The following is a 25,150-nucleotide window of genomic DNA, read 5'->3' on the forward strand; positions in this document are numbered from 1 at the left end:
GACCACTAATGCTTAATAGCTATCTCCAACTACAACTTTCACCTGTAGTCAATTTAGGCAAGTTGTTACTGTCGAGAAAGTCCACAAAGTACTATGTCTGGCTGGATTGTAAAGTCAACAAAACTTTTCTTCTTCAAATTTGCACCTTTTGATGCCAGTTTATCGAATTCGAGACAGTTGAATTTGGTGGGTTGGGGGTGGGACTGGATGCAGAGGACGTTGTACCCGCAAACACAAGTAATCAATGGAAGTGTCTGGGTCCCTTCGTACTGATTGTAATTGGGAAAACCACAAGTCTATTACCAGTGCCTGAGTGTACAGAGAACTTTGTCGGGGAAAATTCGATCGTTGATTTTCATGTAATACTATGTCAAGCTTCAAATAGATTTAATATTTAATATTTTTAGATACTTCATATCCAAAAGAAAATGTTATACTACATCTCAAAGAGATGGAATATGCCACCACAGATACATGAAAGGAGCGGAGCACAGGAAAGGGCTAGCAATTTCTTTGCTGGACCTGAATAGAGAGTTTAAAAAAAAAATAAATTTAATTGTTGAAATTCGAGCTGGTACGTGTCATTTGACCCAAAAGCAGTATTTATCTGTTGCCTATTATAGATAAATGGGACCTGTAAAATTTACAAAAACTTCCAATCGTTACTGTTAATATATTCTGAAAAAGAGATGGGAACGGAGTGGAAGGGTTAGGATATTTGGATCATCACCATCATCATCAACGGCGCAAGAACTGGTATCCCGTCTAGGCCTGCCTTAATAAGGAACTCCAGACATCCCGGTTTTGCGCCGAGTTCCACGAATTCGATATCCCCAAAAGCTGTCTGGCGTCCTGGCCTACGCCATCGCTCCATCTTAGGCAGGGTCAGCCTCGTCTTCTTTTTCTACCATAGATATTGCCCTTATAGACTTTCCGGGTGGGATCATCCTAACCTATTGAGCCGGATTTTATCCACAACCGGACGGTCATGGTATCGCTCATAGATTTCGTCATTGTATAGGCTACGGAATCGTCCATCCTCATGTAGGGGGCCAACAATTCTTCGGAGGATTCTTCTCTCGAACGCGGCCAAGAGTTCGCAATTTTTCTTGCTAAGAACCCAAGTTTCCGAGGAATACATGAGGACTGGCAAGATCATAGTCTTGCACAGTAAGAGCTTTGACCCTATGGTGAGACGTTTCGAGCGGAACAGTCTTTGTAAGCTGAAATAGGCTCTGTTGGCTGACAACAACCGTGCGCGGAGTTCATCATCGTAGCTGTTATCGGTTGTGATTTTCGACCCTAGATAGGAGAAATTGTCAACGGTTTCAAAGTCGTATTCTCCTATCCTTATTCTTCTTCGTGTTTGACCAGTGCGGTTTGATGTTGGTGGTTGATTCGTCTTCGGTGCTGACGTTGCCCCCATATATTTTGTCTTGCCTTCATTGATGTGCAGACCAAGATCTCGCGCCAATCGCCGCCTGCTCGATCTGGATGAAGGCAGTTTGTACGTCTCGGGTGGTTCTTCCCATGATGTCGATATCGTCAGCGTAGGCCAGTAGTTGGGTGGACTTGAAGAGGATCGTACCTCTTGCATTTACCTCAGCATCACGGATCACTTTCTCGAGGGCCAGGTTAAAGAGGACGCATTATAGGGCATCCCCTTGTCATAGACCGTTGTTGATGTCGAATAGTGTTTAGAGTGATCCTGCTGCTTTTATCTGGCCCCGCACATTGGTCAGGATCAGCCTAGTCAGTCTTATTAATTTCGTCGGGATTCCAAATTCTCTCATGGCCGTGTACAGTTTTACCCTGGCTATGCGAAAGGAAAGGAATGCTCTCTGATAACCCAGCCCCGCTCCGGATGCCAAACTCCTCTTTACCTAGAATCCGATGCCAACCAAAAATACACAATATCAGGTAATGATATGAGGGAGATTATTGCAGATTCTAACCCTACTTACAACATTGCGAAGTGATTGGTTGAGGAATGCCAAAAATTGGGATCTATCAACGGGGAACGGGAAAAACTCGAAAGAATTGATTGAAAGATTGAGTGTAGTAGGGGGGGGGGCTTTGGCTGATAATGAACGCCTAGTGTCATTTGATGTCAAAGCTTTATTCTCAGTACGCCTGTAAAAGAGGCAATAACAAAAGTATCCACAATATGTGAGATAACATCAACACGCTACACCCTAAAATAACCTTCACTCACGAGATTAAAATTAATAACCAATTGCCTTTCTTAGATATATTAATCAAACGTCAAAACGGACAATTTTCCTTTTCTATTTACAGTGCTCCGGGTAGCTGAGTGGTTAGAGCACTAGGCTACCGTACGGAAGGTCGCGGTTCAAATCTCACTGGTGACAGTGGAATTTGTATCGTGATTTGACGTCGGATACCAGTCGACTCAGCTGTGAATGAGTACCTGAGTCAAATCAGGGTAATAATCTCGGGCGAGCGCAATGCTGACCACATTGCCTCCTACAGTCTACTGTAGTGTACCGTTACGGTCTTGAATGAAGTGCTCTAACACACTTCAAGGCCTAGATCCAATATGGATTGTTGCGCCAACGATTATTATATATTATTTACAGGAAACCCACCAGCACCCAGCGGACAATCCCGGTCACTTCGTTCCATAGTTACCAGCATAAAATGGCAGTTTATGGCACGATGATCCACCGCCTTCTAACAATCCCACTCACAGAAGAAGATTACCAGAGTGAAAAACTCTGCATTATGGACACTACAAGGAAGAACGGGTACACCAGTACCACCATAAACACGATGATCAGGAGACACGCACGAATGATAGAACGTAGTAATCTCACTTCACTGTACACCCAACTATCGACTTCTACCGCATTAAAAAGATCAAGTGTCACCTTCTCAAATCTGTCCAAGCATATAAAATAGACTTTGAAAAGGCTCGACATACAACTGGTTGGATCAAGTCGTATCTACCAACTAAAATCCCAGCTGGCTAGAGAAAAGGACCGAAAAACGGTAGAGGAGATGAGCGGTATATACAAAAACGCTTGCTCAGATTGTCGGAAGGTGTACAACGAAAAGGCTGGTAACTACTAAATTTAGGCAGCATGCGAAGGAGGCAGAGTTGGCTATCGATTACTCCCGAAAACCTACAAAATCTATGGTGGCATGCGGCCATAAAATAAGCGCGAAAAGTTAACCATCTGGGCGCCTCCGAAAGCTTATTCATTAGCAAACAGCCGATAGACACTAGATTGACTTCAGATCTAGGCAGTTGCTATTCACCAATATTTAAAAAACTTATAAAAAAGTAATTAAAAAAACCCTCTCGTTGGCAACACTAATTCCAGCATTCTGTCAAAGTTCGAAGTCAATCAGATCATTAGTTTTGTTTTGCGTCTGTTTTAGTAAGTCGAAAAATTGGTTATGTGGATTCTTATTATGGAAGAAAAATTCGAACAACGTGCATGTCTTAAATTTTGTGTTAAAAATAAAATTTCATGTTCCGAATCGCTTAAAATATTGCAAGTGGCCTTCGAGGAGTCGTGCATACAGAAAACACAGGCATACGAATGGCATAAAAGATTCAAGATGGTCATGAAAGCCTGAATGATGATGAAGGTCCTGGCCGCCCAACAACATCAGTTACCGAAGAAAATATCGATTCCGCGAAGCAAATCGTCTTGGAAAATCTTTGTCTATAAATCCGAGAGCTTGGTGTGTTATTGAGCATCTCATATGGATCGGCTGAATAGATTGTGGTGGATGTTTTGAATATGAAACGTATCGCTTCTCGACTCGTACCAAAAATACTGAATTTTGTTCGAAAAGAGAGTCAGTTGCTATGGTTAAAGAGATGATTTCCAACACAGATAGCGAATAATGCCATTAACTAAGCACCATATTCTCCTGATAAGATTCAGTGGGATTTTGTCCTGTTCCCCACACTCAAGTTACCATTAAGAGGAACGAGATTTCCGACTACTGTATATCGGGGAATATATTCAGAAGGAAGTTCTATAAGGGAACATGAGGGGTGGCGATGGGGCGTTGTTCCCCTTTCACCCTTTTTGAGTGAGGTATTCATACACAGGATTGAGAATGATCTATATTCCCCCTCCCAAAGATCTGTTCAAGGTATGTATATGACATTTTCACCATTGTCCATTAAGGAAAAGTAAACGAGATGCTGGAGGTCCTGAATAAGGTACACCGAAACCTTAGATTTACAATGGAGGTAGAGGTCAATGAACAACTCCCGTTTTTTGATTTAAGAATCATTAGAGAGGAGAAGGGAATCTCTTTTGACATCTACCGGAAGCCTACACATACACCGCGAACGATACCAGACAATTCAAACCACTCACATAAAATGGACCCCTTTCCATGCCATGATCTACGGATTGTTCACCATGCCTCTCAATGCCGCAAGATTTATAAGAGAAAAGGAGTATATTATCGACATCGGAGTAAAGAATCGCTTCCAATAGTCAATTATTGAAAGGCTTAACGGCAAGAAATAAGGACAATGACAACCCTCGTTAATAACTTGTAAGGGAAAAGAAGAATAGGGGTCACATACTCTGATAAAAGGGGCTAAACATGGACATGGTGCCATCAAGTGGGATTCACCAGCTCAAAAGTAGGCTGGGATTCCGCAAGAACCGAAAATTAAAACATGAATCCAGTGGGATATATAGAGTGACATGTCTAGATTGTCAGAAGTGCTACATAGGACAAACTAAAAGACTGTGTTCGGTACGCTGGGGAGAGTACGAGAGAAGAGCGGAAATGGCCAAGAGAAAGAATAAAAGGAGCACAACGTTGAAATCAATGATAGCACGCCACATGATTGAAGAGAGGCCTAGCATCATATGGGACAAAGTAGAAGTCATCAAGGAATGCGGGAACAGGAGGAAGTTGGACGCGCAAGAGAGCTTGGCGATCTAAAGGGAATCAGAAGGTATTGAACCACTACACGGGCAAAACTTCTGAGGTAATTGTACAAAAGAGTACAAAAATCTGGGCTACCGAGACCACAAAAGCAATCAAATTCGTAGACAACTGCCGATGAAATTCCTAAATCTTCCCAAAATATATATACGAGTCCTTCATCACGCCCACAATGACAATCTTCTGTTAATCTGAAGAAATTTCCAGTCTCTGTCCAACGCAATTTGATTAGTAAACTTGCTTGACTTTCTCAATTTTATAGATGATTTCCAGAGCAGACAGTATGAGGTGCATGCAATCATTCGCAAACATTATCATCAATGGCGTAACAACCGGCATCCAATCTATTCCGACCTCAGTGAGGAACTCCTGACATCCCGGCTTTTCTCCACCAATTCGACATCCCTAAAAGCTGTCTGGGGATGACCTAGGTCATCGCTCCATCTGAGGTAGAGTCCGCCTCGTCTTCTTTTTCTGCCATAGATATTGCCCTTATAGACTTACTGGGCTGGATCATCCTTACCCATACGGATTAAGTGACCCGCCTACCATATCTTTTGAGCTCGATTTTATCCACATCCAAATGGTCATCGTCTCGCTCATAAATTTTGTCGTTATGTAAGCCTCGGAATTGTCCTTCCTCTTGAACGGGGTCGAAAATTGTTCGGAGGATTCTTCTCTCGTATGCGATCAAAAGTTGCAATTGTTTTGGCTAAGAACCCAAGTCTCCAAAGAATACATGAGGACTGGCAAGATCATAGTCTTGAACAGTAAAAGCTTTGACCCTATGGTGAGACGTTTCGAGCGGAACAGTCTTTGTAAGCTGAAATAGACTCTGCTAGTTGCCAACAACCGGGCGCGGATATCATCATCGTAGCTGTTACCGGTTGTGATTTTCGACCCTAAATAATAGCGCCCATTAATGTGCCCAAGATCTCGTATATTGTTGATGGTCAGCATAGTAGGTGTTATCAGTTTTGTTCAGGCACCGAACTCTCTCATGGCCGTTTACAGGTTTACGCTATCATAGGCGGCCTTGAAGTCGATGAAAAGATGATGCATCTGATGGCCATATTCCAACAATTTTTCTACCGCTTAACGCACAGCGAAAATCTGATCTGCTTCTGATTTGCCTGGAGTCAAGCTTCTTTGGTTTGGGCGGATGCAGCTATCTGGCGGATAATATCTTGTAGATGGTAACCAGCAACGTGATAGCTCCAAAATTGTCATTCAGGTTGATATCTCCTTTTTAAAGTTTCATATAAAAGTAAATCTTATTAAAATCTGCTGTGGAGTTGATCACATCCCAGTTTTCCTGGCCCCTCTCCTCGAATTTCCTCTAGGCTTTTTATTTCTTCCACAAATCTTGGCCAGTGGAAGAATGCGTACTCTGGGTCCTCTGAGACCCCATTGCAGTTTGGAAAATCGGGTAAGGTATCCTCCATACCCCGTGAGAATCTGGGTAAAATTATGATTAACTACCGCCAACTAGTGCTTGATGGTAAGGATAAGTCTGTGTGTCCACTGACTCTTTCCTGAGCATTCCCAACGGCCTTTCCATTTATTTAGAGACTCTCCCTTTCGGCATTCTTCGTCCGCGATAAAGGAGCGATAGACTTTGCATTGTATATGTTCGTCATCTCTTCTGCCAAGATGTCAATGGGCATCATTCTCGAGATGCCGAATACTGCATCTTCAGAACAGTCCTAAATGTAGAACACACCCTTAGGGCTGTTCTTCTATAGGCTGCATTCAGTGTGTTAGCGGTGAATGTGACTTGCAATGCTTTCCTCAAACTGGAGGTGCACAGAGCAGGATGAAACTCATTACCCTAGCTATAAGCAGCTTGGAAGCATGTCGTGACCCTCAACCGTTCGGCATCATTCTCGTGGTGGATGTTTTGTCATAAACATACTGCACGTATTGTTTATAGCTGAGCTTCCCGTCCATCATCACTTTCAAGTATTTGATGGCAGGTTTAGAAGTGATGATATGATTCCCAATTTGAAGACGGGCGACGGTTGGTGATGAGAACCACTTCCGTTTTTTTCCTCCGGAAGTGTCAGACCAAAATTCTCAAGCCAACCCTTCGCAGCACTGATCACTCCGCAAGAATATAACTCAGCATCTTCGAGATGTTTTGCGACCACAACCAGCGCTATATCGTCGATGTAACCCACCACCTTGGCTTCCTTCATAACCGTAAGATTAAGAACATCGTTGTACATGATTTTCCACAGCAGTAGGGAACCCGGTGTGACACCAGCTGTTGAAAACTGCTGCGGGGAAGTGGGGGGGGGGGGCGGACGGGGAGGGGGGAATATCAATCTTCGGCAAAGATTCCCGTATTAGGTTCCAATTTGCCGAATTGACTGCATTTCTCACGTCCAGGGTAACCACACTCCTCTTGTTGGGAGGATTACCCCCGGATGATTTTTAACAAAAGTTAAGGGCACGTGATCTGCGGAGATGAACGACCTCCGAATCGCCTATAGAATCGTGTATAGGCACTCCTTAAATTATTCCCTTTTGCTCCGTTGGCTAGCGAGCTTGAGGTTTTTGCGGGCTTCCTTATATGTGCTTACTTTTTACACTTGGTCGATTCTGCCTACCACCCCCCAAGACACTATATCTCGCTCGGTGGCAGGGTGATCGAAGGTTGGCCAGTTCAGCATTCCACCAGTAGTTTGGTCTTGGGAATAAGGACTTCCTTGGCATGGACGCATTACATACTTTGGTGATGCATTGGGTTACATGGACCGCTCTTTCTGTAGAGGCGCCTGCTTTATTGGGTTGGTCTCGCCACACCTCAATGAAGGTCTGCTCATCCAGAGTTTTCGCAGACCAGCCTAACATCTTTCACCCATAGCTCAAGGAAGATTGTCCCGTGGTCGCTGTGAGTGTAGTCCTCACTGACGTACCAGGACATCTGTCTGTTCGTCTGTTCGTCGATCTACCTGTCACACGCATTTTTCTCGGAAATGAGTATAGCTATTGACACCAAATTCTGTGGAAAGATGGGAACTATGAACGCTCACGCAGCCAGTGAATTAATCATTCAACGTTGAATTTAAGCGGTGTACATTGTTTTAACCAAATTTAGTCAAGTGGGATATCGATTCCTAGTCGGTCTTAGTTTTGACATTTGTTGAGTGAGTGAGGGGGGTCGAAAACGATGGTTTGCCAGTTTCACTGTTACCGGGATGTTTGGAATGCGAAGTTTTCGGCAGAAAACTGAGTGGATTTAGGGCAACGAGTAAGAAAAGAGGACAGATAAGTGAACAGCAGGCATATGAGGTCTTGCCGTTTTTATCATTATTTCGTAAATGGTAGTGAATAATTATTTTCACTGCTGGTAATGGACAATTTAGAGCAGAACTAGATTATTCACGAAAATTGGCATATATTGACAATGCAGGTCCACCAGTACCTATGAGCACCTCAACTGAAATGACTTATCGACAAGTGGTTGCATACCTTCATGCAAATCATGCTCGGCATGGCGACTATAGAAAACTGCACATTTTACTAACCGGCACAACAGAGATCTGCATCAAAATCAAAACTTCATCTATAAACGAGAAAAATCTCGAGATGATGAAAAAATTTGGATCCAAAAACAGCGGCTAGAAGAATTGAACTCAGCCACGCAGTATTCTTGACGGATTACTTTCATACCGTAAACAACCGCCTAGCCTCATATGACGTTAGGGCACGCCCTCCTTGGGGCTACCTAGCCTTCCTTACCATTTCGAGACCAAATTATTTCTATCAGTGCGTTTAAAAGAAGGATGGATATGGAGTCATCTACTCCTCTCTCATTATTATTGTTTTGAGGCCCCTAAACACTAATAGGGATCCTTCTAGACATTAAATCCGTCAAAATTCAAAGCATTATCTAGTTTCTCTCGTTGTTCTAATTAATGATTCTCATTCAATTTTAGATTTAGATCCTTTACGTATTTACAGAAGATTTTGAATTTGGAGATATTTCTATCAAAAATTTTACTTTATTTTTTTTACTTTACTTTTTTTAGATAAACAAACAACAAAAGTATCAAAGGAATATATTTTCTTCTTTTATCCTGGTTTTAACATAGATAAAAATGACTTCATCTTCATCTTTCGTTACAAGAAAAATCACGCGAAGATGCATTTTTAGATGATAACGGAAGAAGAAGAAGAAAGAAATTTGGCTAGCTAATCTTCTGACGACGTCTCAAGCATTTCGCTTAAGCCTCGGATTGTTAGAGTATCGTGCCAGGAAAGCATGGAAAGCATGGAACACAAATAGCAATTTGAAGTATTTTCTTCATTGTCTTCTTTCTTTTTATGCTTCATTGATCTTTCCTCCTCGATGATGTCGGCTTAAATGGGGCGGGTAAAAATTTAGCTCCTCCTCTACCAAAATCGAAACCTCCCACTAGATTATCTGTAGTATTTAATAGTAGCCGGTGCCCAATCGTATAAACTCTCAACTATGGAAGAGATGAACACCTTTATTGAGAACAGGTAAGTCCTTGAGCAGAACCGAAGGTTTCACGGAGTTTCTTCGAGATGTATTTTAATGTAAATTTAGCCTCTTCGCACTTCAGGGAATGTATTGAACGAATTGAAACAGCGAGGCACGCGTTTTTAACCCTTCAATAAAATGTACCATTCGTCGAAAGATGAAAGTTTGGAATAGTTGCCCAATGATGGTTGAGGTCGCTGTATTTAGCTTTACTAGTTGTTTCCCCTGTTGACATATCGACCAGATGACATAGATGTAGTCTAATTGAATAGGAACGACCAATTACTTAAAAAAAGACACCCCTGACAAAATGGTCGTATGAACCCTTCGTAGAGTGAATTGCACCAGATACCACTTTCAAATTGTTCCCAAATAGATATTGTAAAGCCAATGTTGGTTAGAAGAAAAAGAGTTTAGAGTCGAAATTTAATGTGGACGAATAAGGAGATCCTTCAATTCGAATAAAATATACGTCATTCATAAAGAAAGCTCTTAATAGTGTATCTCAGGCCGAACATAGTGAAATCATCGAGTAAAGCTAGCAAAGCGTAAGCAACATTATTGGCATTGGCATCTAGGGACTCCGGTGGAAGAAGAGATGGCCCTCACTAACTCAACCTATCAAATTTTAGCTCAGAGTTAGAAGGAGGGCTGAGTTTTACCAAAACCTAAAGAAAACGATATTTGTCATGAAAATCTGTCCGCACCTAGATGTAGCTCTACTAAGGTGTCCTATCAATATAACACGGGCTAGCATAATTCTACGCTATCAAGCTCAACAATGAGAGCGGATCCTGAAGCACGCGTGGAGCCGTAAAATTCATCATATGAATGCCCCTATTGAAAGTAAAGATCCACCCCGGGCCGCATCCTCAATCCATGTTGGTCTCGCCTCAGATGTTAAGGAGACGTTACCTTTGGGGTGCCAATCTTACGATGCAATCCTGCCACTGAGAATTTCTTGAAACGTAGTGTTTGCTAATCGTCTCCTCAGATTCAACAAAATATCCAGCAATAGATCAGAATGCCTGCTTGCAAATCTTTGCACTGCTGGACCAACTTTTGCAACTCCAGAACCACACTGGCCGGAAAGTGGAGAAGTTGCCTTTATACGATGAGTCTCATCTCTAGCAAATGTACTAAACTGCCTTTCGTCAAAGAATTTTCTGGTAAACTGGCTAGCGAATGCATAGTTTTAAAGTTTCTGTCGAAATTCCCACATCAACTTAATGCTCGACCGGATCAAATGGGGAGCAACTTACTTCCTCTTTTTTTGGTCCACGAACCCCTCGTTTAGGGCTAAGCACCCAAACTTTCAAAAAATTAGGCGATGACGGCTGTACCGTTTCATACCAGAGCAGAGGTAAATCGTCAGACGCTGCCTCACCTCTGCCCTGGGAGCAGCGTGCTCCTTTCTATAATTCGCTGAACACAACATGACTAAGAATTATATTGAGCGCAAATCCGCCTTATTGATCAGAGCTTGGCCAGAGCTGAAAATATTTTTTTTGATAATTGCGGGATCCTAAGTTCGCATCAACTCAACTGTTTTGCTCCAAAATATCACTATATCAGAACTCATCGGATGTCAAAATACCATCTCAACCCCAAAATTTGTCTGTCACTGTCACTCTTATCATGGGAAACTCCCGCACAGTGCACATTGTCAAACAAGGAAACATTAATCGAGTTGCTCTCCACCGTAGAGTACAAGACCAATCAAAAGAAGGTCAGAGAATCATTGAGAAAGGCAAACCTTTCAAGTTCAGACGGCAATACCTTTCAGCTTATAGCTGCAAAGGCCCGTAGATGCAGAGATTTCTGGGACGCGGTCATCTACAAGACGATAAGCCGGAACATAAAAGCAAGAGGGCCCTCAAGGTAACCTACCAAAGGAAAAGATTGGAAACCCTACCCCTCAAAGTAGGATTGGAATGAGGTTTAGGAGCACACTTTTTTACTGGGAAAAGGCGTGCCACCCAAAGTTTGAAAAACGAAGTCAAATCTATGTGGAGCTAGGAGCTAGGTGAGAAATAAATGCCTCTCTATCTAACACATTATGGCGAAATCATGAGTTGGAATAGACTATCTTGCACAGGTTTATAGTGATGAAATCTAATAAGCGATGGGGTCCGTGTTGAGGGCTTGTATTGGCTTGACAAAGATTAATTACACGGTCAGAGTAATGCAGAAACCTAACAAAATACCGGATGGACTGCGCTCAAGGACACACGAAAGTGATGTGCCAAAGAACGCTCAAACTGCTGAACTTGACTAGGAGGGTAGGATCTGATAACTCCATTAGTCGTTAGAGATTTACAAGTTTCAACTATAACCTTTGCTACATGAAGTCAAAACTGTCGTTACTGAGGCGAAAAAAATCCCTAGTTAAGGATTCAAAAATCACTGTATAATCCCAAAGGGATGGTATAATCAGCAGTCTCAATCAAGGGAATTGTCGGGTCTTTTTTTTTTTAATGTTCACGCGGGCGAAATTATACTGTCAATGGTGACCGTTATACTGCTATATCTTCTTTGAGAAAATGGTTCCAGCAGGATAAAGCCACTGATCCCACGTCAAATCAGTCTATAATGATTGTGAGGTAAATACTGCAAATGCAATTGTCGATTATTTAAGGAGCTAACTTCCTAAGGATGGCAATGGCAACCGACGAATTCTTTGGAAGGTATTGGCGCCTACTAGTTCGTAAATCCACTATAATCCTGAGTTATACCAGCTTTTTGATGACATCTAGCATATTTGTTGATTAAGTTCCGGTGGGCATGCCAAACAAGTGCCCGATATGAGATTACTTAATAAGGTATTCAGAAAGTATCTGTAGGTGATTTTCTGCCAGAAAAACCGTGGGCACAATGCGAAGGAATGATTGTCACAGACAGTAAAACATTGTTAATCATTGTGAATTGGAGGACTGCGCTGAAAGAATAAACAAGATGGCTAGGGACTAAATTGGCCTGCACCACCATCGAAAGACAAAAAATAAAAGAAAAAGTATGTAATGGTTCTGTAAATTGGGGGATGGCCAAATGAAGTTCTGAGTTGACCTTGGTCAACTACAAGAGCAATCTGAATCAAAGCAAAGCTACCGGGCCGATCCGGCAGTGCTTGAATGCAGTTCTACTGAAGTGACCTGTCTTTACGTCTTTTATGGTAAACGGTCTCAGGGAAGTCAGGGGAGAGGGGTAGTTCCTTTGGAGACTTCTGCTGTTCTCGTGTCGTTAACAAAAATTCCTGGTTTCTCGAAACCGATTCTTTGGACATACATAGAATATCACTTGAACTTAAAACGGAGATGGACGAAAATCTAAGAAATCTAAAAAGGAAAATTCGATGAATAATCAATTTATTAACTTGAGGATGCTATTCACAATTTCCCCTTAAACCTCCACACATTTAACTAAGAGACTTCTTCGATTATTATGGCCTGTAGACGCCGATTTTTATATCTTTTTCATTTTTTTAGGTACTAGTGCATCCCACGTATCAGATAAGGACACGACAAATTTCTGATAATGACGTGAGAGAGACTGAAGTGTTCAAAAGGACCCCCTGCCTACATTGTTAGGGGATGGTCACCTGGCCATCCTTCAATTCATAGATTCGCAAATTGTTTTCTATTCTGGGAAGCCAGTCAGCTTCTAAGCAAAAAGCCTTTTTACTCTCACCAACTGTTTGCATCCTTTGAAATTTGGAAAAGTTATCTAAATGGTTCGAAAACCAACGAGAGAAATGTCTACATAAAAAAACAGGAGGGGAGACATTTTTGACGAATTCTGTACAAAACCCTTAAGCCAAAAGGTTTCTACTTTCTAAACATCGTGGGCAGCAAGGACTAAAAACAATCCCATAATATGTCACATGAAAAATTCGAGCTAAAATTTTGGAATATGGGTAGGCGACTTTTTTCAAAACATAAATGAAGATTTCTAGGCTAAGGTTCTTTGGATTGATAGGGTCATTCTTAATATCGGACAAAAACAAATTACCATATTGACTGACACATTTGAATGACTTCCTCGTCCGTGACAAACTGTAGTCACTGAACAATATAGTTACCGAAGAATATCCTAATACAGAAGGATCTAGAAACACCGATCGACTTCAGATCAGGATCCACAAAGAGTATCATCATCATCATCAACGTCGCAACAACCGGTATCCGGTCTAGGCATGCCTTAATAAGGAACTCTAGACATTCCGGTTTTGCACCGAGGTTCACCAATTCGATATCCCTAAAAGCTGTCTGGCGTCCTGACCTACGCCATCGCTTCATCTTAGGCAGGGTCTGCCCCGTCTTCACTTTCTACCATAGATATTGCCCTTATAGACTTTCCGGGTGGGATCATCCTCATCCATACGGATTAAGTGCCCCGCCCACCGTAACCTATTGAGCCGGATTTAATCGACCGACTGGACGGTTATGGTATCGCTCTAGATTTCGTCATTGTGTAGGCTACGGAATCGTCCATCCTCATGTAGGGGGCCAAAAATTCTTCGGAGGATTCTTCTCTCGAACGCGGCCAAGAGTTCGCAATTTTTCTTCCCAAGAACCCAAGTTTCCGAGGAATACATGAGGACTAGCAAGATCATAGTTTTGTACAGTAAGAGTTTTGACCCTATGGTGAAACGTTTCGAGCGGAACAGTCATTATAAGCTGAAATAGGCTCTGTTGGCTGACAACAACCTTGCGCGGAGTTCATCATCGTAGCTGTTATCGATTGTGATTTTCGACCCTAGATAGGAGAAATTGTCAACGGTCTCAAAGTTGTATTCTCCTATCCTTATTCTTCCTGTTTGACCAGTGCGGTTTGGTGTTGTTGGTTAGTTCGTCTCGGTGCTGACGGCGCCACCATATATTTTGTCTTGCCTTCATTGATGTGCAGCCGAAGATCTCGCGCCGCCTGCTCGATCTGGATGAAGGCAGTTTGTACGTCTCGGGTGGTTCTTCCCATGATGTCGATATCGTCAGCATAGGCCAGTAGTTGGGTGGACTTGAAGAGGATCGTACCTCTTGCATTCACCTCAGCATCACGGATCACTTTCTCGAGGGCCAGGTTAAAGAGGACGCATGATAGCGCATCCCCTTGTCGCAGACCGTTGTTGATGTCGAATGGTCTTGAGAATGATCCTGCTGCTTTTATCTGGCCTCGCACATTGGTCAGGCTCAGCCTAGTCAGTCTTATTAGTTTCATCGGGATACCGAATTCTCTCAAGGCCGTGTACAGTTTTATCTTGGCTATGCTATCAAAGGCGACTTTAAAGTTGATGAATAGATGGTGCAACTGTTGTCCATATTCCAACAGTTTTTCCATCGCTTGCCGCAGAGAGAAAATCTGATCTGTTGCTGATTTGCGTGGAGTGAAGCCTCTTTGGTATGTGCCAATGATGTTCTGGGCGTATGGGGCTATCCGGCCTAACAAGATAGCGGAGAGTATTTTATAGATGGTACTCAGTAACGTGATACCTCTATAATTGCTGCACTATGATATCTCCCTTTTTATGTATGAGACCTGGCCCACCAGACCAGGCCTCGTTGCCAATTGTCAGGCCAGGTCGCTGTCCCATACCTTGAGCATGATGAACTACTTGGTGTGACTGGTCGCCTCCATATTTAACCAATGAGTATACCCTACCCAAAAGATAATTCCGAACTCAAACGTCTACTTTTCTAAGGGCCAATGAAAGTACTAGTCTAACCACAAAATGACAAAGCCGGTAACAAGTTGAATTGAAAAAGTTAAATTCCGAAAATTACTGAGTAAGCACCCACATGGTCCTTAGACCATGACTTTTCTTATATGACCCACCCATATCCTCCGCCAAAATGAGTATCGATTCTACACCGTTAGCTTCAATTCCTATACTATTTAAGCGATTTCTTTTTCAAATCTCCACTTGCAGCCACCTACCTTCGTCCGTAACCCATAAATCTCCCAATATCGCTCATCACATCCTTGCACACCTAATTTACTCTCACACCGCACCACAAAGAAAACAAAAATCTCCATTCCTTCCTTGAAGATAATGCCTCTAATATACAAAACCGATATTTGTAAGGGTAGTTAGCTTAATGGTGGTAAAACTTGCTGACTTGAAGACGACTTTGTTTCATTAAAGTTTGCTAAAGTTTCCCTTGTGTCGGACGCTCGATTTAATACACGGCATACCACAATTCTTAGTCGTTTCGCCCAAAAAGTTTTCCACTTCAGCGGAAACACATGCAGGAATATACATACGTATGGATATCTGTACATAAGAAGGATACACCGGGCCCACAAGTATCCTTGGTTTTTTCTTTTGCCGACGAGGAAGTAGGTAGGAAGTGGAGCATCTCTCCTTGTTTCGATCAGATATCAAGAGGATTCTTCTTTCTGTCTATTAAATTTAGCGGATAAGGTGAGGAAGGAGCAAAGAGGATTAGACGGGGAGCCAGGAGATGCCGAAGCTGAGGCACAGTGTTGATGAGGAAACTAAAGTTTCTTGGCTTCCTTCGCCAGCAACAAAATACGGGTTTATTTCAGTCACATCTGAAAGCCAAGGAACCTCATTCAATTGCTGGTGTTTTCGTGTCCTTTCCAGTGTAAAATTCTCATTTAATTTAATGTCTTTTAGAAGATAAGAGCATACAAAGTTCTGGAGCTTTAGTACAAGATCCAACAACTTTTCAAGTCCTAAATTTTCCCATAAAAAGGAGCAACATTTTATAAAAATTACCTTCAACGTTGAGCAGCCCCAGCAGCAATGAAAGCGCGACCAGAACCGTATTGAAATCCATTTTTCGCCAGCTCATCGTTCACCGTTTCAACAATCCTTCTGTGTTCTCCTATCTTAAATTCCGCATCAATCTTTTAAAAAAAACTCAACCCGTGAAATCTAAGAAATTCAAAACCAAACCGAAAAATCACTGGAAACCAAAAACAGGATTGAACCAGGGATCCTTGCTCAAACAACACTTCAAACCAATTACTATCAATTATTGCTATTATTGCACTCTACTGAAGATTTTCGCACTCATCTCTCTCATGGCATTTGAATTTCATGCCTTCTTAACCCTTCCACCGCCATGTAACCACAACAAAATGCGCAACACGAACTATAGCACACACCGAATAGCAGGCGGTAGCGGGCACTACCAAACTCAAAAATGTTCTATTCACTCCATACGCAATAGTCGCCAATAGTCCTTGCACTCGCAAAACTGCAATAGATCCTTAAACAATGTTGCAAGACCAACTAAATGGCAAACAAGCTTGCACAAAGCATTGCACAAAACAAAATTCTGGCTACAAGGATCAAGCCCTCATAGAGTGCACACGAGCCACCAACGAACTCGCCTTTCCAACGCGACAACGAAAATTTTCCATCCAATTAGGCCAGGACTCGAGGCTCAACTGACTCTCCGAAAACAATGTAAGCGTATCCCTTGCCACGAATCCAGTCCTAGTCAGAATTAAGCTGGCAAATATCATGCATGTCGACAGTCTGCAATCTTCGAGTCCTTGAGGATTTTGCGCGCAAATACCCCGACCAGCGAGGACGATTTCCCGGCAATTTATTCACAAAGTTCAGGGCTGGGTAAAAAATTTTCCGACTTTTCGTGACTTCCCCAACTGGTCGGATTCCACCACGGGCCTGTCACCCCAAAGGTGAGACTGCGCCCTGTCGAGCCCCGGGTCATATGTTCGGAAACTTTGAGGGAATCCTCTTGTTTTTGTGTTGCTTGCAAAGGAATGTGCACTCTTATGCCATCAGAGAAGTGCGATACGGATGCAATTAGGAAGGGATGAAAGTGAAAATGATTGAGATATGCACTGATGGGACATAAAGCTCTCGAGGCGCAACCCCTGTCGACGAAAATAATGCTCGTGCAGTCCTTGCAGTTACATATGGGACTTGTATCTTCGAGCATGCCTGCTTGCTTTCCGAATGGGAATAATGTCAAGATAGCGTGTAAATCCTTTGAAAGTGTTCATTCGCCCATTGAGCGAGGAGAATGAAATGAAATAAGGAGCTTCCTGACAAGCTATCTCGGGAGTCTTTCACCGTGCTCCTGTTTCGAATGAAGGATGCTACGCGTGCACTTAATTTGCAAGATGGAATGGCACGATTGCAACTCTTTGTTATATTGTTTGACGAGATAATTGATAAAGGAGCGAAGTATGACCGGGTTTTTAATGTTGTTGGCGGATGCTTCCGTATCCTAGGAATCTTTATAAAGATCTGGAAGTTGTGTGAAAGTTTGAAAACTCTAAAGTTAAACTTGGGACTCGCGCACGTATCTGATTACTAGTTTTAGATAGGTGCCTCATGTTGGTAGATATTGGGTTTTCAAAAATTTGGTACTTTGTAAACTGTTGCCTTGAAAGACAAACTTTCAATTGTTAAGCAATTTAAAGAGGTGAATTCAGAGATCCTCTTTTGAAAAGGAGATTATCGGTTAGGGGTTTAACACTTGCCAGTTACTCTCTTCGAAAAATAGGTTAAGGAATTTTCATTTAAGATTTAACTGAACGTTAAGTTTAAGGCATGCTATCACAAGGACATTCGTAGTTTTCAAAGAGTAGTGTTTGACAAACCGGACTGAAATTCTAAAATTATACATACACACGGCCGACACATTTTTCATTGTGTGTAAACTGCAAGGTAGATTCATGTGCAATATAGCTTCCTTAGAACCAACTGGGCTGTCTACAAATGGAGTCAATCCTCTTGCCTACCAAGGCCGCTAGTTCGAAGTGACAGCTAGCCTAGATAGATAACCATGTACCAAGCAACCCTACTATTAAAAAAGCTATATGATTTGGTTAAGGGGGGGGGCGAAAAATTGAGGCTGCGATGCGAACTTTGACCATCGAATAATTTGGAGTCGTGTGTTATTCGCATTCAAACGAAGCGAAACTTGTTCTTGGTAGCCCCCACAAGACTGACCTTACCATACTACTAGGGACTATGGCACGACCAACCTGGACTAAGGTCCAATACTCGGATCCCACGGACCCCATATGCATACCAAAATTAAAAATAAAAACCACCACAAAATGAACAAACAAGCAGGACCTCACACCGCACACAAACTGGTCGATCAAGCGGAGGCACAGCTCCTTTCTACTAATAACCAGATGATAACAGGGATCATGAGGCAACGACTAGCGAAAGCGCGTTTGATGTTAATATATCAGGGGGTAGGTAGGTATCAGTTGGCCGCTCCGAGGAGCCCAATTAGCGCTTTGGTGCGCCGTTTTGATGCCACAAACTCCTAAGACCATGACTGTTGTTATAGGGACAGGGAGGCAGAGTCCAGCCGGCTCGGATCTTCAGAGCCAGCCCGTAGCATTCACGAAGGAAAGCAGCTCTCCGACCCTGCAGCTAGAAATCTCACTGAGGTCCCCAAAGGATGGTTTACCCAGTGTCCGCAGCCTGACTCGAGCCAGAGCTGAGCAATCGCAGAGAAAGTGCATGACGGTTTCCCTTCGTTCTTCGCTGCTTCAGCAATGCGAGTTGTAGAATAAGCCGAGCCTAGCAGCATGGTCCCCTATGGGCCAGTGCCCCATGCAGACCGCCGTATTCTTTAATGCATTTGCACGCGTCTGGCACAGGAGCTCTCGTGATCGGGCTATGTTATAAGCGGGCCAAATTCTACTTGATTTGGCACAGCTTGTAAACCTTTGCCATCTCAGGCCCGCGGGTGCTAGATAGTGCGAGTAGACTCGGCCCCCGACAGCCGCCAGCGGAACACCGACTGTATTCCCCGAGGGACTGCCAAGAGCAGAGCCTTGCCTGGCCAATCCGTTAGCCCGCTCATTCCCCTCTATGTTCCTATGCCCGGGAACCCAGAGGAGAGTGATTTTGAGCGTGCCGCTCAGATGGTTGAGTGCGTCTCTGCACTGCTCCACCAGCCGGGAAGATGTCGTCGTAGAGTACAAGGCCTTGGTGGCCGCTTGGCTGTCAGTCAGAATGGCTTGGGGCTCGAATCACGCCCCAGCCATCGACAGACTTCCAATATCGCCAGTACTTCCGCCTGGAACACACTGGTGAAACCTGGGAGACCATACGACTTGGATACACCGTGTGTATTCGAAAAAAACCCCGCGCCGACTCCATAGGCCATCTTTGATCCGTCCGTAAAGAATACCGTGTCATACTCTTGCAACACGCCGCCGGTCTTCCACTTTGCCCTGGTTGAAAGGTCCACAGCCAAGTTTCTCGTGAAGTTCAGCTTGCGTATGACATAATCCGTGGGGGATGCCTAGATTTCTCGAGGTATTTCATCTAGGATGTTGCTGTGGCCGTAGGACTTCACTGCCCAGCATCCGGACTCACGTAGTCTGACGGCACTGCACGCTGCAACATATTTGATGTGGAGGTCTAGGGGGAGGAGATGCAGGAGTACATTGAGAGCATCCGCCGGGCAGGACTGCAGAGCCCCCGTAGCACCTGCACACGCGGTTTTTTGAATCCTATTAAGCTTCGTTCTATTGTATTTCTTCTTCACAGCCTGCCACCATACAATAGAGCCGTACGTCAGGATCGGACGCACCACAACGGTGTACATCCAGAGACCCATCCTCGGCCGGAGACCCCATTTCTTTGCAAAGGTTCTCTTACAGGCATAGAAGGCTATACAGACCTTCTTAACCCTCAGTTCTATGTTCAACCTCCAATTTAGCTTAGGATCCAGGATTACACCCAGATACTTTACATTAGAGGAAAGAACCAATCTTTGTTCATTCAGCCGTGGTAGATGGAATTCAGGTATCCTTGGCTTGGTGGTGAATAATATCAGTGGCGTTTTGGTTAGGTTTATGCTGAGTCCGCATCTTGCGGCTCACAGGCACACCTTTCGCAATGCACCTATGCTAACAAGAGTCATGACAAACGCCAGAAATCGGTTTACGCAATGTATGGAAAATGGGGGACGTCACCTAACAGATTTGATCTTCAAAACAATGTAAATAAAAACTTTAGACATGTACCAACATTATAAAAAATAAATAAATATTTTCCGATGCATACAATAGTTTTTATTGAGTTTTGAAAAAAGGAAGTTATGCTGCCGCACCCTGTATATCCAAGAAGGCAGCAAGGGTATACTGCTTGTGCTGCAGCGACCGCTCAACCGTGCCAATTACCTCGTGGAGGGTCATATGTTCGGAAACTTTGAGGGAATCCTCTTGTTTTTGTGTTGCTTGCAAAGGAATGTGCACTCTTATGCCATCAGAGAAGTGCGATACGGATGCAATTAGGAAGGGATGAAAGTGAAAATGATTGAGATATGCACTGATGGGACATAAAGCTCTCGAGGCGCAACCCCTGTCGACGAAAATAATGCTCGTGCAGTCCTTGCAGTTACATATGGGACTTGTATCTTCGAGCATGCCTGCTTGCTTTCCGAATGGGAATAATGTCAAGATAGCGTGTAAATCCTTTGAAAGTGTTCATTCGCCCATTGAGCGAGGAGAATGAAATGAAATAAGGAGCTTCCTGACAAGCTATCTCGGGAGTCTTTCACCGTGCTCCTGTTTCGAATGAAGGATGCTACGCGTGCACTTAATTTGCAAGATGGAATGGCACGATTGCAACTCTTTGTTATATTGTTTGACGAGATAATTGATAAAGGAGCGAAGTATGACCGGGTTTTTAATGTTGTTGGCGGATGCTTCCGTATCCTAGGAATCTTTATAAAGATCTGGAAGTTGTGTGAAAGTTTGAAAACTCTAAAGTTAAACTTGGGACTCGCGCACGTATCTGATTACTAGTTTTAGATAGGTGCCTCATGTTGGTAGATATTGGGTTTTCAAAAATTTGGTACTTTGTAAACTGTTGCCTTGAAAGACAAACTTTCAATTGTTAAGCAATTTAAAGAGGTGAATTCAGAGATCCTCTTTTGAAAAGGAGATTATCGGTTAGGGGTTTAACACTTGCCAGTTACTCTCTTCGAAAAATAGGTTAAGGAATTTTCATTTAAGATTTAACTGAACGTTAAGTTTAAGGCATGCTATCACAAGGACATTCGTAGTTTTCAAAGAGTAGTGTTTGACAAACCGGACTGAAATTCTAAAATTATACATACACACGGCCGACACATTTTTCATTGTGTGTAAACTGCAAGGTAGATTCATGTGCAATATAGCTTCCTTAGAACCAACTGGGCTGTCTACAAATGGAGTCAATCCTCTTGCCTACCAAGGCCGCTAGTTCGAAGTGACAGCTAGCCTAGATAGATAACCATGTACCAAGCAACCCTACTATTAAAAAAGCTATATGATTTGGTTAAGGGGGGGGGCGAAAAATTGAGGCTGCGATGCGAACTTTGACCATCGAATAATTTGGAGTCGTGTGTTATTCGCATTCAAACGAAGCGAAACTTGTTCTTGGTAGCCCCCACAAGACTGACCTTACCATACTACTAGGGACTATGGCACGACCAACCTGGACTAAGGTCCAATACTCGGATCCCACGGACCCCATATGCATACCAAAATTAAAAATAAAAACCACCACAAAATGAACAAACAAGCAGGACCTCACACCGCACACAAACTGGTCGATCAAGCGGAGGCACAGCTCCTTTCTACTAATAACCAGATGATAACAGGGATCATGAGGCAACGACTAGCGAAAGCGCGTTTGATGTTAATATATCAGGGGGTAGGTAGGTATCAGTTGGCCGCTCCGAGGAGCCCAATTAGCGCTTTGGTGCGCCGTTTTGATGCCACAAACTCCTAAGACCATGACTGTTGTTATAGGGACAGGGAGGCAGAGTCCAGCCGGCTCGGATCTTCAGAGCCAGCCCGTAGCATTCACGAAGGAAAGCAGCTCTCCGACCCTGCAGCTAGAAATCTCACTGAGGTCCCCAAAGGATGGTTTACCCAGTGTCCGCAGCCTGACTCGAGCCAGAGCTGAGCAATCGCAGAGAAAGTGCATGACGGTTTCCCTTCGTTCTTCGCTGCTTCAGCAATGCGAGTTGTAGAATAAGCCGAGCCTAGCAGCATGGTCCCCTATGGGCCAGTGCCCCATGCAGACCGCCGTATTCTTTAATGCATTTGCACGCGTCTGGCACAGGAGCTCTCGTGATCGGGCTATGTTATAAGCGGGCCAAATTCTACTTGATTTGGCACAGCTTGTAAACCTTTGCCATCTCAGGCCCGCGGGTGCTAGATAGTGCGAGTAGACTCGGCCCCCGACAGCCGCCAGCGGAACACCGACTGTATTCCCCGAGGGACTGCCAAGAGCAGAGCCTTGCCTGGCCAATCCGTTAGCCCGCTCATTCCCCTCTATGTTCCTATGCCCGGGAACCCAGAGGAGAGTGATTTTGAGCGTGCCGCTCAGATGGTTGAGTGCGTCTCTGCACTGCTCCACCAGCCGGGAAGATGTCGTCGTAGAGTACAAGGCCTTGGTGGCCGCTTGGCTGTCAGTCAGAATGGCTTGGGGCTCGAATCACGCCCCAGCCATCGACAGACTTCCAATATCGCCAGTACTTCCGCCTGGAACACACTGGTGAAACCTGGGAGACCATACGACTTGGATACACCGTGTGTATTCGAAAAAAACCCCGCGCCGACTCCATAGGCCATCTTTGATCCGTCCGTAAAGAATACCGTGTCATACTCTTGCAACACGCCGCCGGTCTTCCACTTTGCCCTGGTTGAAAGGTCCACAGCCAAGTTTCTCGTGAAGTTCAGCTTGCGTATGACATAATCCGTGGGGGATGCCTAGATTTCTCGAGGTATTTCATCTAGGATGTTGCTGTGGCCGTAGGACTTCACTGCCCAGCATCCGGACTCACGTAGTCTGACGGCACTGCACGCTGCAACATATTTGATGTGGAGGTCTAGGGGGAGGAGATGCAGGAGTACATTGAGAGCATCCGCCGGGCAGGACTGCAGAGCCCCCGTAGCACCTGCACACGCGGTTTTTTGAATCCTATTAAGCTTCGTTCTATTGTATTTCTTCTTCACAGCCTGCCACCATACAATAGAGCCGTACGTCAGGATCGGACGCACCACAACGGTGTACATCCAGAGACCCATCCTCGGCCGGAGACCCCATTTCTTTGCAAAGGTTCTCTTACAGGCATAGAAGGCTATACAGACCTTCTTAACCCTCAGTTCTATGTTCAACCTCCAATTTAGCTTAGGATCCAGGATTACACCCAGATACTTTACATTAGAGGAAAGAACCAATCTTTGTTCATTCAGCCGTGGTAGATGGAATTCAGGTATCCTTGGCTTGGTGGTGAATAATATCAGTGGCGTTTTGGTTAGGTTTATGCTGAGTCCGCATCTTGCGGCTCACAGGCACACCTTTCGCAATGCACCTATGCTAACAAGAGTCATGACAAACGCCAGAAATCGGTTTACGCAATGTATGGAAAATGGGGGACGTCACCTAACAGATTTGATCTTCAAAACAATGTAAATAAAAACTTTAGACATGTACCAACATTATAAAAAATAAATAAATATTTTCCGATGCATACAATAGTTTTTATTGAGTTTTGAAAAAAGGAAGTTATGCTGCCGCACCCTGTATATCCAAGAAGGCAGCAAGGGTATACTGCTTGTGCTGCAGCGACCGCTCAACCGTGCCAATTACCTCGTGGAGGGCGGTTTCTGTGGATTTTCTTTTGAGGTAGGCATGCTGGGACTTAGAAAAAGGCGTTCTCTCCATAATCGTCCTTAAGTGAATGTCCAGGACGCGTTCTAGGGTCTTCAGCACGAAAGAGGTCAGGCTGATTGGCGAAAAGTCCTTCGCGGACTCATGACCGCGCCTGCCTGCTTTCGGTATGAAAACCACCCGTGCGCGCCTCCAGGACTGCGGTACGTATCCTAAAGTGATGCAGCTCCGGTAAATCTCAACAAGCCACGGCACAACCCTTTCCTGCTGCTTCTGTAGCATGACTGGCATTATGCCATCTGGGCCTGGAGATTTGTATGCGAAGAAGCTGTTTATAGCCCAGCCGATCCTATCCCCGGTAATTACCGATTTGATAGTCTCGCACAGCTGGGGTTGCCGCAAACCCTTCAAGCGAGGTTCTGACTCACAGTCCTCCTCGCTGGAGGGAAAGTGCGTTTGCACCAGCAGCTCCAAGGTTTCGCTAGAAGATTCCGTCCAGGAGCCTTCCGACTTTTTATGGAAGGATGGACTCTTATGTTCCTTGGACAGAATCTTGCTGAGCCTCGCGAATTCACTAGTGCTTTCAATGTTCTGACAATAGTCTAGCCAAGACCGCCTCTTGGCGATCCTTATGGCCGACTTGTACTTCTTTAGGCACTCCTTGTATGGCTGCCAGTATTTTTGCTTGTAGCAAATGTTGAAGATTTCTCTGGTTAGCTTCCTGAGACTAGAGAGATCTTCGTTCCACCACGGTGGCAGAGTCTTTTTGCTTGACTTTGAAGGCGGTATCAAATGCCTTCTGCAGAGCCCCGACCTTTGACTCCAGTTCGTCTGTTGTGCCAATCCTACCAATTTGCGCACCGGAGAGTTTGTTCTTAATTACCTGACCAAACTTTCTCCAGTCGATTCTCCTGGGGTCGCTAAAGGGTCAGAAAAGGATCTCTGGTCAGACACTCTCAAGTCCTCCACCCTGAGAATCCCGTTGTCGGTTATTAGGGTGATATCACGGACCTCCTCCCAACCGTCACAGTTCTCCGAGCAGGGGAAAT

General features: G+C 44.1%; 1 protein-coding gene across 1 annotated transcript in view; it reads right to left on the reverse strand.

Moving 5' to 3' along the window:
• LOC119653070 (roundabout homolog 2) overlaps positions 1-16,888 on the reverse strand; it is a 245,393-nt gene extending 228,505 nt beyond the window's left edge. The window contains exon 1 of the mRNA XM_038057550.1: positions 16,200-16,888. Coding sequence (XP_037913478.1) covers positions 16,200-16,275 — 76 coding nt within the window. The 5' untranslated portion in view covers positions 16,276-16,888. The remainder of the gene's footprint in view (positions 1-16,199) is intronic.
• Positions 16,889-25,150: the final 8,262 nt, after the last annotated feature.

This window comes from Hermetia illucens, chromosome 3 (assembly GCF_905115235.1).
Source record: "Hermetia illucens chromosome 3, iHerIll2.2.curated.20191125, whole genome shotgun sequence".
NCBI classification, from domain to species: domain Eukaryota; kingdom Metazoa; phylum Arthropoda; class Insecta; order Diptera; family Stratiomyidae; genus Hermetia; species Hermetia illucens.